The 17089-nt window shown below is 45.6% G+C and overlaps 1 protein-coding gene across 3 annotated transcripts in view; it reads right to left on the reverse strand.

Moving 5' to 3' along the window:
• Positions 1–17089, reverse strand: part of LOC126236785 (uncharacterized) — a 192471-nt gene that overhangs the window by 114628 nt on the left and 60754 nt on the right. For 2 of the 3 annotated variants that reach the window (XM_049946368.1, XM_049946367.1), the window contains exon 2: positions 2964–4096. In XM_049946368.1, coding sequence (XP_049802325.1) covers positions 2964–4034 — 1071 coding nt within the window. In that variant the 5' untranslated portion in view covers positions 4035–4096. Of the gene's footprint in view, positions 1–2963; positions 4097–14652; positions 14770–17089 lie in introns of those variants that run through there. The other variant, XM_049946366.1, reaches the window with a different exon arrangement.

Here is a 17089-nt window from a genome sequence, read left to right on the forward strand (position 1 = left end):
TACGAGTATGTAATGGCTGCAGCACTACGCAAGAAATCCTTATGTATCGCAAAGTCAGTGATCAAATAAATCGCTTGAAGTACAACTTATATATTTGAAGTTAAATATTATCTATTTTACTGTCGTTCATCTTACGCTTTTTTTTTTAAAAAAAAATTGACATAACGTGAAGTCTTCTTCTTGCTCCCGCAAGGTGTAAGGTCCTGTGCATTTTTGTCTGTAATTTGGTGTGAATAATAAGACTAATTGAGCTTAACTATGTTTTCATTTAATAATACCGTGGTTAATTCCATCTACTAATAATATTTAAAGTATGGTTCAATGTTTTAGCCAATTAAATTAAAACGGAAGTGGTAGGTTTGATGATACAGTGATAGCGATCCGTCAGCGCGCTATCACTTATCCATTTTCATTTTAACAAGTCCAGCCTGCAATCTAATGTTCTTCACGAAGTCCGATTATAACTGTTATTATCACGTAAATCATTTGTTGCACCGAAACTTAACATTATCACAGTCCCGTGTCATTAAGCTTACCCATTCGCCAACAGTGACCTCTGTGCCTGATAAAAATCACATATAATAACACAGTTACTAATTATCTTCAAACTCTTCGACTAAGCAGGAGAGCATTAATTCCATCAATTAATTTCAAAGCTTATTATCTTTTTCATAATTATGTTATTCTCTTGTTATCGTCAATGCGATGCGCCCTTATTTCGGAAACATTTTACTTTCAGTTCCAAACACTGACAGACTCCACACAGGTGCGAGTATAAGGCAGCATTACAACTGCTGAATGGTCTATTATTATTATCATTAGTGCAGTGGTTGGTTGGTTGTTTGGGGAAGGAGACCAGACAGCGTGGTCATCGGTCTCATCGGATTAGGGAAGGAAGTCGGCCGTGCCCTTTCAGAGGAACCATCCCGGCATTTGCCTGGAATGATTTAGGGAAATCACGGAAAACCTAAATCAGGATGGCCGGACGCGGGATTGAACCGTCGTCCTCCCGAATGCGAGTCCAGTGTCTAACCACTGCGCCACCTCGCTCGGTATTAGTGCAGTGGTCAGACACAAAACATTACCTTTATGACTTTTTCCAGTTTCTGTCACTTCAGAAGTACAAAGTTCAGCAATCAGTTGGTTTATAAACAGTAAGCTACACATTTTATCTTGGTTGATCTTAAATGAGGTTGTAAGCGTTGGTGAAACAAGTGTCTAGAGGAATCATGTTTTGAAATAAGTGTCTATCCTCAATATGGATAGTTAGCTTTCTTTTCTGGAAATTCGTAGGTAGTACTCACAATGGACTTAGAATTGCTTAATTCTCCTTTTAAAAAAGTTTGTTAGAAATAAGTAGTACCAACTGCCTCATTGACTCAACAGTTTGTGGTTTACACATAAATTAAATATCATTTATGTTCCGTCATTTTAAAAATAAAAGAGTTCAATGAAAATTCTTTTTATTCTAAAGTTCAGTTAGGTGATAATGTTGATGATGGTGTGGTTACTAGCTAACATCTGAATGTGCTCAGGGTTGATGACCTCAGAAAGGTTGGGAACCGCTGGTTTCAAGAAACGAGAGACGTGGTACTGCCTTCACAGAGACTCCAAATAGATAGCATGCTAACGTGTCCGATGAGTGATGAGAATATAGCTTAACTGAAAATGACGATTCACCAGATTTCAAACACCATCGCCAATCATCCCGTCATTTCTTTAACAAAACGTCTACTATCTTTACTTACTTGACGATGTGCTCCAATTGATTTTTATATGTGTCGTTATTTGTTAATGGCCCTCGGTTATTAAACGACCAGCTTTCTTATCCGACATCACTAATGAGCGACTGTTTGGTGGCTATCGCTCTGGAGGCAGCTAGTTCTGATCCTGCTGAAAATTGAAATTTTCATCAGCTTTGTTTTCCCAGCAAGGAGATGACAGAGAGTCGTTTACCTTAGATCAGTGGCAGTCATCCTGGTCCTTCTTGCTCACTAGTGGGCGTTCCAGCTTTCGTGGTGGGCGGTAGGAGTTTTGAAAACAACTTCATTGGATTTTCCTAAGGTTATGACAAAGTATTTTGTAGGTAATTATTATTATACATTTTAAGTTGCCGTAACCCTCCTTCATATATTTTATAAAGTTACTTTCCTATGCTATAAAAGTGGACGGTAGGTAAAAAAGGTTGACTACCGCTGCATTACATGATCAGCAGACTAGTCCAAATACTACACCCACACTGTCCGAGAAATAAATGCGGGTGACACTGTTTATGGCGAGCCACTTGTCGGATGGGACAACCTTGGTGCTATTCGAGAGTTGGCGGTGCTCAGAAGCTGACAATCAGACTGTGTAGAATGTCCAGGACTAAATTCCATGCGACACCATTGTTGCCAGTCCGTGAGCTAGGTCGGTACGTTAAGCTCGTTAAGTTCTGGTACCAGAGTTCATCCTCTCCCTTCCTTTCATTCCATACTCATCTACAATACAAAAACACTCATACGTCACCCACAATTTACAAATATGCATTAGCACTTCACAGATATATCATAGGAAACCAAAAGCAAACTGCCTCCACTAGTACACTGTCCAAGACAATGCGCCACTCCAGCCTTGTATCCAACGTATCAAGGAATCACCAATTTAGTACTGGATGGAAGTGTTGCGGGTAAAAATTGTAGAGGGAGAGCAAGAGATGATTACAGTAAGTAGGTTCAAATGAACGTAGTTTGCAGTAGTTGTTCGCATATGAAGAGACTTGCAGACGATAGAGTACCGTGAATAGCTGCATCAAACCACTCTTCGGACTGAAGGCAAAAACAATAGCAGCAACAAGAACAATAAGAACAACGTGTAGCAATAAGTGAGAAGTGTGGTAACATGTTCAACGATAGATGTTAAGCAATGTCTGCTTTGTTATAGCTGCAGAAGTCAGTGATCACAGAGATATCTGAGATACTTACCTCCTCCGCAGAGAGGGCCATTGCGGCAGGCAACATCGGAACCGATGTTGTACTTGACAATCCAGTCCCCATCAGATGTGGTGCTTGCATATTGTCAGCTTTAGTCATCTGGATCCCTGTCGTAGAAACTGTCGTAGGAACTGTAGAACTGACTTGTTTCGGGGGGAGAATAGTTATAGTCTTTGGCATGGACGTCTTGTCAACGCTGTCCCTGCCTAGGTTACCAGGGCTTTCATGCCAGGTACTTGTTTTGGGGGGAGGTGGACTTGCCCCTCCTGTCACCATCGACTGTGGTGCTTGCGTATTGTCAGCTCTAGCCATCTGGTGCGCTGTCGCAGGAACTGTCGTAGGACCTGTAGAACTGCCTTGTTTCTGAGGGAGACTGGGTAGAGTCTTTGGAACTGTAGTCTTGTCAACACCGTCGCTGTCTAGGACACCAGGGCTGTCATGGCAGCTACTTGTTTTGGGGGGAGAGGGAGTTGTGTCGTTGCCCATACTGTGTTCTTTTGGCAGATCACTAAAGTCTGCGGCCACCGTGCCTGTATCATTAACAATGTCATTGGTGACTGGAGCACGCGTACTGACAGTCCTGCTACTAACACGATAGATGCTATCGAGAGTGTTATAATCCTCTGAAGTCTTGAATGGAATGGCGCTAGGACTGGGGACTTCCGTCGAATTGAGTATCGTAAAGTTGGTACCAGTGACGCTGTGTGTCACGTCCACAGCGCTGATGAAACTAGACATGTTGGCGTCCACGTTCTTAGGGATGATGGGGGTCGAAATATTGAACTGGACGGTATACTTAGTCTCGATGTCGATTCCACTGGTACTGGTGTTGTTGGGAACGTACAGCTCTGTCCTATTGACACTTGGGGTGGTGAACAGTCGGGGACCATGAGAGCTAATGTCCCCAGTGACGAAGCTGTCAGTGTAGTTGGCCGTCGGGACGCCGAGGGCGCTGACGCCGTCGCTCTCGCAGTAGCTGGCGGCAGACGGGCCTCCGGTCTGCTGCCGCGCGCGACTGCGTGCCATGCCCACGATGGCGATGTTGATGTTGATGCGCAGCATGTAGTTGATGGCGAAGCCGCAGAAGGTGAGGTACCACAGCACATCGCGGGCAGACAGCCACCCTGAAACAGGCCCATCTATTTTACTAGACGGCTAACGCGGTTCGTGATTCTTGTTGCACAATCCCAGTTGCAGGTTGCCTACCTAGCGGCTCCCAAGGGCAAAAAAAGCTTGACTTTCTGTATGATTATTAACCGAATTTAAAAATTTAAAGTACTATCGTAATCTAATTATTAGGAGGAATGATCTTATGTTAAACGATAAGCACAGCTAGACAAATACACTCCGAGCCAAAAAAAAAAAAGGCGCACCGCGAAGGAGTTATGCAAATTGGTCACAAACTGCTATTCATAGTCGGCCGTTGTGGCCGAGCAGCTCTAGGCGCTTCAGTCCGGGACCGTGCGACTGCTACGGTCGCAGGTTCGAATCCTGCCTCGGGCACGGATGTGTGTGATGTCCTTAGATTAGTTAGGTTTAAGTAGTTCTAAGTTCTAGGCGACTGATGACCTCAGATGTTAAGTCCCATAGTGCTCAGAGCCATTTGAACCATTTTTTGCTATTCATAAATGAAAATTCAAAATTGTTAACTTTGGCGGCGGATGGATGAATGTGTGATGCTGCAGCACAATTGCTCCTTACAGCTGGCAAGTATAGTAAACAGGGGACATATGCAGAATGAGATTTTCACTCTGTAGCGGAGTGTGCGCTGATATGAAACTTCCTGGCAGATTAAAACTGTGTGCTGGACCGAGACTCGAACGCGGGACCTTTGCCTTTCGCGGGGAAGTGCTCTACCAACTGAGCTACCCAAGCACGACTCACGACCCGTCCTCACAGCTTCAATTCTGCCAGTACCTCGTCTCCTACCTTCCAAACTTCACATATATCGTCACCAGGGTATAAAGTATTCGCGAATTTCATTTTGTGCACTTAGTTGGACAGTAACTACGCCTCGCACACAGGCACCTGAACAATATACGAAGATGTCAACATTTAGAAGTGGACGTGTAGTTGGACTCAAAGATGCCGGTTGGAGTAGTAGTCCACTCGCACGACATTTGAATAGGAACGATGGCCCTATTCGAAGTTGTTGGCAGGAGTGGGAGAACCAAGGCCGAGCACACCGTCAAGAAGAAAGCGGTCGACCTAGACAGACGACAGAAAGTGAGGTCTGAACAATCGTCAGCGAGGACCTCAGGGCCCCGGATTCATTACTGTCACCGATACGACGTGCAACTGGTGCTTCAATGATCGTGGGTACCAAAAATAGACAATTCACCGAAAGGGGGCTGAGGTAACAGCTCCCCTTGTGCCGCATACCACTGACCTCTTTATAACATCAAGCCCGTTTTCAATTGTGTCGGGCACATTCGGCCTGGAATCTCATTAACTGGAGTAGAATGGTCTTTAATGATGAGTCTCGTTTCGAAGTAAGCCCCGTTGACCACCAAAGACGGGTCTGGAGACGCCCCAGACAGCCGTGGGATACCAGTCTGACTGTCGCCGCCATACGGCCAGACAATTAAGAATGATGGTCTGGGGTACCATTTCTCTTAATACCAGGACCCCTTTGGTTGTCATCGCGAGACCCTTACAGCACAGCGGCACGTCGACGATAAATTACGCACCGTTTTGTTGCCCTTCATGACAAGCTATTCTGGGATTACATTCAGCAAGCTAATGCCCGCCTGTATACAGTGAGAGTTTCTACAGCTTGTCCCCTTGTTTGCCAAACCCTATCTTGACCAGCAAGGTTGCCAGATCTCTCCCCACCTGCGAAGCTGTGGAGCGTTAGGGGCAGGGCCCTCAAACCACCTGGGGGTTTTGACGATCAAACATACCTATTGGACAGAATTTGATACAATGTGCCTCAAGAGAACATCCAACATCTCTATCAATCAGTGGCAAGACGAATAAGGGTCAGAGGTGGACGAATGCGTTATTCACTTGATCATATTGTGAAACTCATTCTCCTGAATGAATCGTCCAGTTTGTCTGAAATTGCGATCATTTATTTGCCTGTACAAAAAAAACTGTAGATTTCCGTCGCATTTGGGTTATTCCTTCGTGGTGCGTCGTCTTTTTTTCTGCCTTGCAGTATATTACAATTAGAAATTGAGTATGTGTCTCGAGACGGCGTGCCGGCCGCAGTGGCAGAGCGGTACTAGGCGCTTCATTTCGGAACCGCGCTGTTGTTACGGTCGCAGGTTCGAATCCTGCCTCGGTCATGGATGTGTGTGATGCTCTTAGATTAGTTAGATTTAAATAGTTCTAAGTCTGGGGGACTGATTACCTCAGATGTTAAGTCCCATAGTGCTAGGAGCCATTTGAACCATCTTGTGACGGTGTAACTTAGGGCGCGCATATTATCCAGACCATATTCATCCAGTATTTTAGAATTTCAGAGACTTCCAACAAATTTTACGCATGTCAAACGTTTACGAACCTCTTATCGCTTACGCCTGCTACAAAATGATGAAAGGAAAAATGTTTGTCGCTTACTACATTTTCGCTGCTCATGCAGTAAAACTTCAGTATCAACCATAACGTTTTAATTAACTACTTCTTTACTAACAACTTTATTCCGGAAACTTCCTGGCAGATTAAAACTGTGTGCCGGACCGAGACTCGAACTCGGGACCTTTGCCTTTCGCGGGCAAGTGCTCTACCAAGCACGACTCACGTCCCGTCCACACAGCTTTACTTCTGCTAGTACCTCGTCTCCTACCTTCCAAACTTTACAGAAGCTCCCCTGCGGACACTTGCAGAACTAGCACTCCTGAAAGAAAGGCATGTCTCCGCACAGTTTTAGTCTGCCAGGAAGTTTCATATCAGCGCACACTCCGCTGCAGAGTGGAAATCTCATTCTGGAACTTTATTCCCAACACATTTTGCAGACGAGTACCCACGTATACCACTGAATGTACCTGCAAAATTATATCCTTCTACTACATGGTTCGGGGGTTACGACGTCATAAACATCCAGCTGTGTGAAAAGCTAGTTTCTGCTTACAACGGAGCGCAAATTACTCAGGCTACGCTCATCCAATGTTTGATAATGATAGCGGTTAGCGACTTCCTACAAACGTTAAACAAAATTTCAAATCTTTTCTCAAATTTTTTCCTCACTTAAATGCTTGATATTAAATATTTAACACATTTGTGAAGTAATAAGAAGTTTTAAGCTATTTTGTGCACATGAGTTGCATTATTTAAAGACTCGGGGTTTACTGGTCAAGCGCTGAAACAGTTTATCAAACGCCTACAACATCTAAGTTCAATATTCGACCACCTTGCTATGAACAAATAAATAATGTTATCTTGAAGCAATAACATTTTTTCTTGATGCTTGTTGGGTGTAATTTTCTGCTTACAAGTTTTTTTGAACGTCACTGTTCCCAGTAGGTTTCCTGGTGTTTTCGGGATGAAAATATGACCCAAGCTTCCTTCAGTCATCTCTTTAGTTTTTCTCTTGAGGAAATCTCGTAGAGGGGAACGGGGCATGTGCGTCGCTACATCAGTTACCTCTTACCCAGCATACGAACAGTAGTCTCTCTCGTCGATATACGGGGTGGTCAGAAACAGTCTGAAAAGCTTAAAGGGATATTGAGGGGTAGATTGTGCTAAAAAGTAACAGTTAATGAAAAATTCCATACGTTTCGTGTTTTCGATTTAATTAGCATTGAAATTACCCAATGAGGTCGTTGCGCGCTCAAACACCAGCAAGCAGTAAAATGCGGTAATACACAGACATCTATGGGTCTGTGAGTTACCACTTGTCGAAATGCTCATTACCAGTTAAAAAGTGCCTTTCTTAGGAAGCAAAAAATTTAAGCTTGGTGAGCAAAAGCTACGTTTGTTTGGTCTGAGGAAATCAAACGAGGAACACTTTTGGCGACACAGTCTCTGGCACACTGCTTGAATTTGCGCGCAATAACCAGATTGGCTACCTTCAACGCTAATTAAACGCCTGAACGTATCGAATTTTTACTACAATTATTTATCGGTACAATTTACCCTACAACACCCTTAAAAGCGTTTCAGAGTCTTTCTGACTACCCTGTATTTGCAACGGAATCCCCAAACGCAGTGTTTCGTACCTCTCAAATATCTGCACCTAGAATGTTTGCCCATAACGTAATTTTCATGACTTGCTCATTAGAATGTCGCAGAAAGAAACCACAACTGACTACATATCGGGACTTCAAACGCATTAATCTGAACTTGCAACTGAGGCTCAAGGAGTAGTTTGGTGGACGTCTTCTATTCCCCTGACATAAACAAAAAACTTCATTGATTTGATAACAAACTTACTGTACTATGTGACAAATATGCTCCTCTGGTGACTGAAAAATAAGAAGGAAACCTGCACCTTGATAACTGAAGAACTAAAACAGCTCATGAATCTCAGAGACGCTGCACACTGGGCATACAAACTGCGCCCCTTTCCTGAAAACAATATTGCTTATAAGCACAAGCGTAAAAGAGTCAGTCAAGCTGTGAGAAATGCCGAACTCAGGCATACCCATACATTAACCGACAACAGAAATGGACCAGCTGCCCTATGGAAAAACCTGCGTGGGCTTGGTACACCAAAAGTAAAAGCTGCAGCTCATCCTATGCTCCCAGTCGAAGCACTGAACCGATACTTCTCATTAGGCAGAACAACAATTGAACTGCAAACGAAACAGGTTCAAAAAATGGCTCTGAGCACTATGGGACTCAACTACTGTGGTCATTAGTCCCCTAGAACTTAGAACTACTTAAACCTAACTAACCTAAGGACATCACACACATCCATGCCCGAGGCAGGATTCGAACCTACGACCGTAGCAGTCGCACGGTTCCGGACTGCGCGCCTAGAACCGCGAGACCACCGCGGCCAAAACGAAACAGGGACTCATTGACTACCTCATCGGGGGTAAACGACTATAGCCACGAAAAATTCTATCTAAAGCATGTTACCAGCAATAGCGTCAAAGAAACCATCATGCGTATCACACCAGCATCTACTGGACAAGATGGCATCACCGTTCAAATGATGATTGTTATTGACACAGTACTGCCCATTATAACAATTAAGCCACTACCTAAAAAGGACATTGTCACGGCACCCTCCAGTTTCAGAAGATAGTTAATGACACAAGCAACAATAATGATTACCGTTGTCCCTGTACGCACGTGTTACCCCTGTATGCAGTCGTTACCCTTGTATGTCCTTCTTTCCAGCCAGATCTTCGTCATTTCCCCGTATTCTTAGGTGGTGCAGTTTCCTTACATTTCCTTTCCCCAGAACTCGCTATATCAGAAAACATCTTTTTTTGACACCTATAAATTCTTTTTATATCTGCCACTGTTATTATTATTATTATTATTATTATCGTTATTATTAGTGGCAGCAGGGCAGCAGCAGCAATTGTAGAAGTACTGCCAGTATTTACTTTTTTAGTTCATCGTCAGTGCTATTTACTCACATTGAATCTACAGCCACTCAAATCATTTTAATACTATTTGTAATACTGAAATTATTAAGGCTTAGATAACTATAATGTAAAAAGATACCGTACGTATGAAATCTTGGTCCGATATGAGAGACTGCCTAATGGCCCTAATTAGATCAGGTTAAATAAATAAATATAAATAAATAAATTTCCAGCAGCGTGTAATAAACCGTCAGTTCTGAAAGGCATGTGCTTTCCCCTTCATTATATGTCCGTGTCTGCTGTGACACAGATAGCCACCTACTCTACTCTACAGTCCGAACAAGTATCCGATATGAACATTCTTTGAAGAAGTGTAGACTCGCAGCGTGTTGTCGCCCGCTAGAGTTTCAAGGTCTACTTGTTCGCTTTCAGCAGTGCACCACGTGAACATCCGTTTTGTCTCGCCATTTTTGAGAGACTCTTTCCCAGTTGTCAGTTTTCCCTTCTGCAGAGTAACTACACTCCTGGAAATTGAAATAAGAACACCGTGAATTCATTGTCCCAGGAAGGGGAAACTTTATTGACATATTCCTGGGGTCAGATACATCACATGATCACACTGACAGAACCACAGGCACATAGACACAGGCAACAGAGCATGCACAATGTCGGCACTAGTACAGTGTATATCCACCTTTCGCAGCAATGCAGGCTGCTATTCTCCCATGGAGACGATCGTAGAGATGCTGGATGTAGTCCTGTGGAACGGCTTGCCATGCCATTTCCACCTAGCGCCTCAGTTGGACCAGCGTTCGTGCTGGACGTGCAGACCGCGTGAGACGACGCTTCATCCAGTTCCAAACATGCTCAATGCGGGACAGATCCGGAGATCTTGCTGGCCAGGGTAGTTGACTTACACCTTCTAGAGCACGTTGGGTGGCACGGGATACATGCGGACGTGCATTGTCCTGTTGGAACAGCAAGTTCCCTTGCCGGTCTAGGAATGGTAGAACGATGGGTTCGATGACGGTTTGGATGTACCGTGCACTATTCAGTGTCCCCTCGACGATCACCAGTGGTGTACGGCCAGTGTAGGAGATCGCTCCCCACACCATGATGCCGGGTGTTGGCCCTGTGTGCCTCGGTCGTATGCAGTCCTGATTGTGGCGCTCACCTGCACGGCGCCAAACACGCATACGACCATCATTGGCACCAAGGCAGAAGCGACTCTCATCGCTGAAGACGACACGTCTCCATTCGTCCCTCCATTCACGCCTGTCGCGACACCACTGGGGGCGGGCTGCACGATGTTGGGGCGTGAGCGGAAGACGGCCTAACGGTGTGCGGGACCGTAGCCCAGCTTCATGGAGACGGTTGCGAATGGTCCTCGCCGATACCCCAGGAGCAACAGTGTCCCTAATTTGCTGGGAAGTGGCGGTGCGGTCCCCTACGGCACTGCGTAGGATCCTACGGTCTTGGCGTGCATCCGTGCGTCGCTGCGGTCCGGTCCCAGGTCGACGGGCACGTGCACCTTCCGCCGACCACTGGCGACAACATCGATGTACTGTGGAGACCTCACGCCCCACGTGTTGAGCAATTCGGCGGTACGTCCACCCGGCCTCCCGCATGCCCACTATACGCCCTCGCTCAAAGTCCGTCAACTGCTCATACGGTTCACGTCCACGCTGTCGCGGCATGCTACCAGTGTTAAAGACTGCGATGGAGCTCCGTATGCCACGGCAAACTGGCTGACACTGACGGCGGCGGTGCACAAATGCTGCGCAGCTAGCGCCATTCGACGGCCAACACCGCGGTTCCTGGTGTGTCCGCTGTGCCGTGCGTGTGATCATTGCTTGTACAGCCCTCTCGCAGTGTCCGGAGCAAGTATGGTGGGTCTGACACACCGGTGTCAATGTGTTCTTTTTTCCATTTCCAGGAGTGTAGATTCAGTGGCTGCCACCATTCGCTGCTGACGGAGTTAGCCGAAATATACCTTTGTGTCCCTGTCCAACCTAGGCGTTCTCTTTTTATGATATAGCTAAGGCCATAACATAGTAGGTATTCCACGTTTAGACTGAGATCCCTGTTATCAATAACAAGTACATAATTGACTGTGCTATTATATCAAGTCATTTGTTTATGCTAATGAGAGACGACAGGAAGTTAGGGCAAGTCGTAAAACATGTGTTCTCCGTTCCGACGTAATACTAATGTTCCCCGCTCCATTTCCATGACAGATTTAGAGGAAAATTGGTCAGGTTTCCTGAACACGATGATTTCTGTATCTTTGTTTGTCATTATCTCCATGAGGAACTACTGCAAAGACGAATAAAAAAAATTGTTAACGCTTGGTGTAACCGGCACATCCAGTCAAGTGAAGCTTGAGGAACGAGCAAACAGAAGCGCTCGGCGTTGAACAGAAAACACTTGTTGATCCGGCTTCCTGACGTAACCTTTTGTGAAACGGTGCCAGTAAATATTTACTGGTTCTTGTTAAGCACTTGCTGACAAATTGCCTGTGCCCGTGAAGGTCGCATAATCATGCAGCGCCGGTAGGCTACATAAATGACGAATACCGCTTCTCCCCGCGATTTGCTCCGTTCACGCAAAAATGCCGAAAAAGGTGGTGCAATGCGAAAAATTTGGACTTCTAGAGCAGCTGACCCAAAATCCCCCAGGTTTGTATTTAGATGCCGGCCGCGGTGGCCGAGCGGTTCTAGGCGCTTCAGTCCGTAACCGCGCGACTGCTACGGTCGCAGGTTCGAATCCATAAAATGTCCATCATTCCTGTAAAACTGGACCATGGATGAATAAAACTACTACTACTATTTCGGACGAGAGAGAATACCTTTGAAAATTATTCGTATACGCATTTAACAGTAAAATGTTTTGAAGGTGTGTTATTAGGCAAGGTCATGCTTCTCTCCAAATACTTCTTACACAATCCCTTTTTTGAGATCTCAGGTGAACCTGTAACATAATTCTATCAATCTAGCAGTGCTTTTATAGAACGGAAATCGACTGCGATCAATCGATCGCTCTATTTGAAACATATTTCTTCACAGGAAAACTGCTTTGCTCGTCAAAACTTACATTCTTCGTAGTAAAAGTTGTTTACTAATGTAACATAACAGACTTTTTTGTCTCTGCAGAAAATTGCTTCAAATTATCTCTCCCTTTTCATAGTCAGCCCTCTACCCATATTTACTTTTACTGTTTTTTCCGTGTGCTTAAAGTTTTCGTATTTGGTTTCTCTTCTTGAAATTATTTTCAGCTTTGCCAATAAGTATTACAAGTCTGAACCACCTCTTATTCGCAATAGATTTCGTAGCGGATTGATTCCCTCATTTAATCTTGCAAAGCCTGATAAGAAAACAGTAGTTCATTTTGACATTTTCTTAGGAAAGCCTTCTGAAGCAACTGATGTATTTCAATCGCAGCAGGAAGCAAAAAAGCCTCGCTTTAGACAACTAGTTCCCCTTAAAAGGCGACGTTTTAATTTCTATAGCAAATAGGAAAAAAATAGCAACACCAAAATGGTGTCGTTAAACGTAAACGAAAGTTGGTAAGCGTATTACTACACCGGAAAGATGAAGTCCATTCACATTTCGTGCCAATCGCATAAGAGCGGAGATAGTATCATCACTATGAGGATGCAAATAAGGTTCACATTAAACACACGCTGTAACAGTCATGCGCTTTAGTTACCTTTGATACTGAAGGTGGGCAGTTGATGTTGGTCAAGAATGCCTTTAAAGCGATAGAGACGCCGTAATCAGCATCTCACTAAGTCTGGACGAGGTCGTGTAGTAGAGCTACGAGGAGGTGGATGTTTCTTCTGCAATACTGCAGAAAGACTTGGCAGGAATGTAGCCTCTATACATGATTGTTGGCAGCGGTGGTCTCTAGAATGTACGGTTGCTAGATGACCGGGCTCCGGACGGCCAAGTGGCACTACCGAGAGGGAAGACCATCGTGTTCGCCGCATGGCTCTGGAGCATCGTACGCATCTGCAGCACCAATGTGAGCAGCAGTTGGCACCACAGTGACACAACGAACTCTTACTAGTCGGTTAGTTCAAGGACAGCTCCGAGCCAGATGCCATGTAGCGTGCACTGCAGAGACCGGAAACCAGCACCATTTGCGATTTCAGTGGTTTCAAGCGAGAGACCATTGGAGGACAGGTTGGCGAGCTGTTGTTTTTCTGATGAAAGCTGGTTCTGCCCCGGTGCCAATGATGGCCGTGTGTTGGTTAGGAGGAGGCCTGTATACGTGTTAGACACCCTGGACCTACACCTGGCGTTATTGTCTGGGATGCGATTTCGTATGAGAGCAAGAGCACTCTCGTGGTTATCGCATGCATCCTGACTGCAAAGCTGTACGCCAGTTTGGCGATTGAACCTGTTGTGCCACCATTCACGAACAGCATGCCAAGGGAATTTTCCAACAGAATAACGCTCGCCCACATACCGGTTTTGTAACCCAACATGCTCTACAGATATGTTGCGTTGGCCTGCTCAATCACCAGATCTGTCTCTAATCGAGCACATGTGGGACATCATGGGTCGACACTCCCGCATCATCCGCTAACAGCATTAAGCGTCCCTCTATTGAACGAACAAGCGCCGCGGGGATTAGCCGAGCGGTCTAAGGCGCTGCAGTCATGGACTGTGCGGCTGGTCCCGGCGGAGGTTCGAGTCCTCCCTCGGGCATGGGTGTGTGTGTGTTTGTTCTTAGGATAATTTAGGTTAAGTAGTGTGTGAGCTTAGGGACTGATGACCTTAGCAGTTAAGTCCCATAAGATTTCACACACCGACCAAGCGCAACAAGCTTGGAACGCCAGCCCACAAACAGACATGCAGCACCTGTAGAACATAATGACTGCACTTTTGTATGCTTGCATTGAACGTTCTGTCGGTTACACCGGTTATTAATTCAGCAGCATTTCATATTTGCAATGGCTTGTCTCGGTTTTACATTAACCTGTGCTGTTGCAGTGTTAATCATTTAAATATATTATCCAGACGAAGGTATTCCAGAAATTGCGTTGCTCTAGATTAATTATTTTTTTGGTATCCCGATTTTTTTCCGGTAGTGTGTTTTGTTTTATGCGTATCAAAAACTGATGTATAAATGGTCAGAATAAGAGGCAAGTGAACATGCACTTGATGTGTAATAAGGGCGGAGCTACAGACCTGCTGCTGCAGAGGGAGGCGGCGGCAGCAGGCGCTGTGTTTCGGGGTCGCGCCGGCGGCGCAGCGCGGACATCGCCTCGGGGGGCAGCGCGTCCTCACCACCACCGGGCACCAGACCCTGCCACACCACTACTCTGTGCGCCGCGTTACGAGCGGCCAGAGGCGGCGGCCGCGCTGACCCGGGTCACCGCTGCCCGTTGATAAACGCCGGCGAATGGCCTCTCTGCCGAATCGTCTGCGCCGAACTGCCTCCGCGAATAATTTGAAATGATCTAACAGCGTAGGCCGATTTTGTTGTAGTTTCAATGTTTTGGAAAGTTTAAACGATTTGTAATTTCTTGATACAATAATACCTTTAACTGATTGTTCGCAATTTAAGTATTATTTCTCAGTTATGTTTAAATTCTACAAAATCATAAAAGTTACTAAAACTGCGCCACGAGAAATAGCAAACACATAGACGTGAGAGGCAGGGGAGCAGATTTTGCAGTTCTGCCATGGACGTGGGATCACCTCGGTATGGCTTTGCAGGGTTGTGGGGAACCGTAACCTAGGAGTAGTGTGACTGACTACCAATCGAAACGTCCTGGGTCCCTGGTTCGATCCCAGCCACTACTGATACTGTGAATAAAAATCATCAGCGTTGGCGGCAGACGACTTCCAGTGTAAAGAGTCGCCATGATTCTGCGTATGGCATTAAGAAAGAGGGTGGAAGAGCGGATATAGGTTTAAGGCACATTCCTGCCCTTGGGGAGGGAAACTCCAACACAAAGCCTGAAGAATCAGCGATGATCAACGACATGAGGATGCACAAGGCAATGGAAACCACTGTGTAATGGACACATAAACTGCATCTACAGAAATGTGGTCTATGAAAGGGCGGTATCAAACCAGTCAGAGGCCTGATGATCCAAAAGCCAAAAGGAGATGCGCCACCATAAGACCTACGAAGCATAGAAAGATGTTGACTGGTCTGAGAATTGGTTGTACACACTGGTACACGCCGATGGCACTACGTCGGGAACCAAAAGAGACGAAGCATCGAATTGCCATGAGGGTACCATTCATATAAGAGGTGGGGGTATAATCATATGCGAGATATTTATATGGGATGGAATAGGGAGGTGATACATCTACCAACGGCTTTTCCTCAAGAACGATAAGAAGACATATTGTCCTATCATGTGCATACGATTGGTTCTCTTCCACATCCCACTAGCGAGCTATGCACGACAAGGTGGCACCCCACCTCCCCCCATCTGACTCGTTTGAGCAACCCTCCACAGGCATTAGGGTGCTTGTGTGGTCCTCCAGAGAATCTGATCTCAACGCTATTGACCACGCCTGGGATGCGTTGGACACGTTGGACCAATATTGCGTGTCTTCGAAAAAGCAACTATGGCAATTGAGTAGCCATGCATCAGGTTGGCAGCGTAACGTTTTCGTCGTATCGTACAGTCCATGCAACTCTGCATCGCCGGCGTAATCAAGTCCAAACGGATTGCTACGCGCTACCATTTGGGGATTTTATCCCCATCTGTCTCGTTTGAGGACGCCTCCACAGGCATGAGGGTGCTTGTGTGGTCCTCCAGGGCATCTGATCTCAATCCTGTTGAACACGCCTGGGATGCGTTGGACATGTTGGAGCAAGATTTCGTGTCTTGGAAAAAACAACCAGGGCAACTGAGTAGCGATGCATCAGGATGGCGGCGTAACGCTTTCGTCGTATCGTGCAGTCCATGCAACTCTGCATTGCCGTCATGATCAAGGAGAAACGGATTGCTAAGCGGTAACATTTGGCGTGTTCAAAGGAAAAGGTACGAAACTACACTGTGGGAATAATTGTAGTCTTTATTCAAAAGTAATCATCAGAGGCCTGAGCACAACTATCCCACTGTTTCACGAGCCGAAGGATTCCCTGTTCCGAGAATTCCTGTGGCTGTGACAGGAGCCGCTCTTCCACTGTATCCTTCAGTTCGTTGTCCTAGTTGAAGCTCTTCCCTTTGAAATATTTTTTTAGCGGATCAAACACATGAAAGTCGCAGGGAGCTGTACGACGGATGCTCAAGCTGCTTCCACTTGAACTTGGCCATTACACTTTGTGTGACCTTGGAGACGTGTGGATGGCCGTTATCGTGGAACAGAATCAGACCCCCCGTGAGCAGCCCTGGCCATTTGCTCTTGATAGACTTGCATAGTCTACGGAGTGTCTCACAGTACACGTCACTGATGATGGATTTTCCGTGCTCCAGGAAATGTATGAGTATTGGACCTCGGAAGTCCAAAAAGGTGGTCAGCATCTCCTTGCCTGCTGAGGGTACAGCTTTGAATTTTTAGCGGAAGGTGACGACACATGCTTCCGTTGCGTAGATGTGTCACTAGGTTATCACAAAGCGGCATAAACAAATTTTAACCTATTTGGTTGTTAAAGACGTTA

The sequence above is a fragment of the Schistocerca nitens genome, chromosome 2 (genome assembly GCF_023898315.1).
Source record: "Schistocerca nitens isolate TAMUIC-IGC-003100 chromosome 2, iqSchNite1.1, whole genome shotgun sequence".
NCBI lineage: Eukaryota > Metazoa > Arthropoda > Insecta > Orthoptera > Acrididae > Schistocerca > Schistocerca nitens.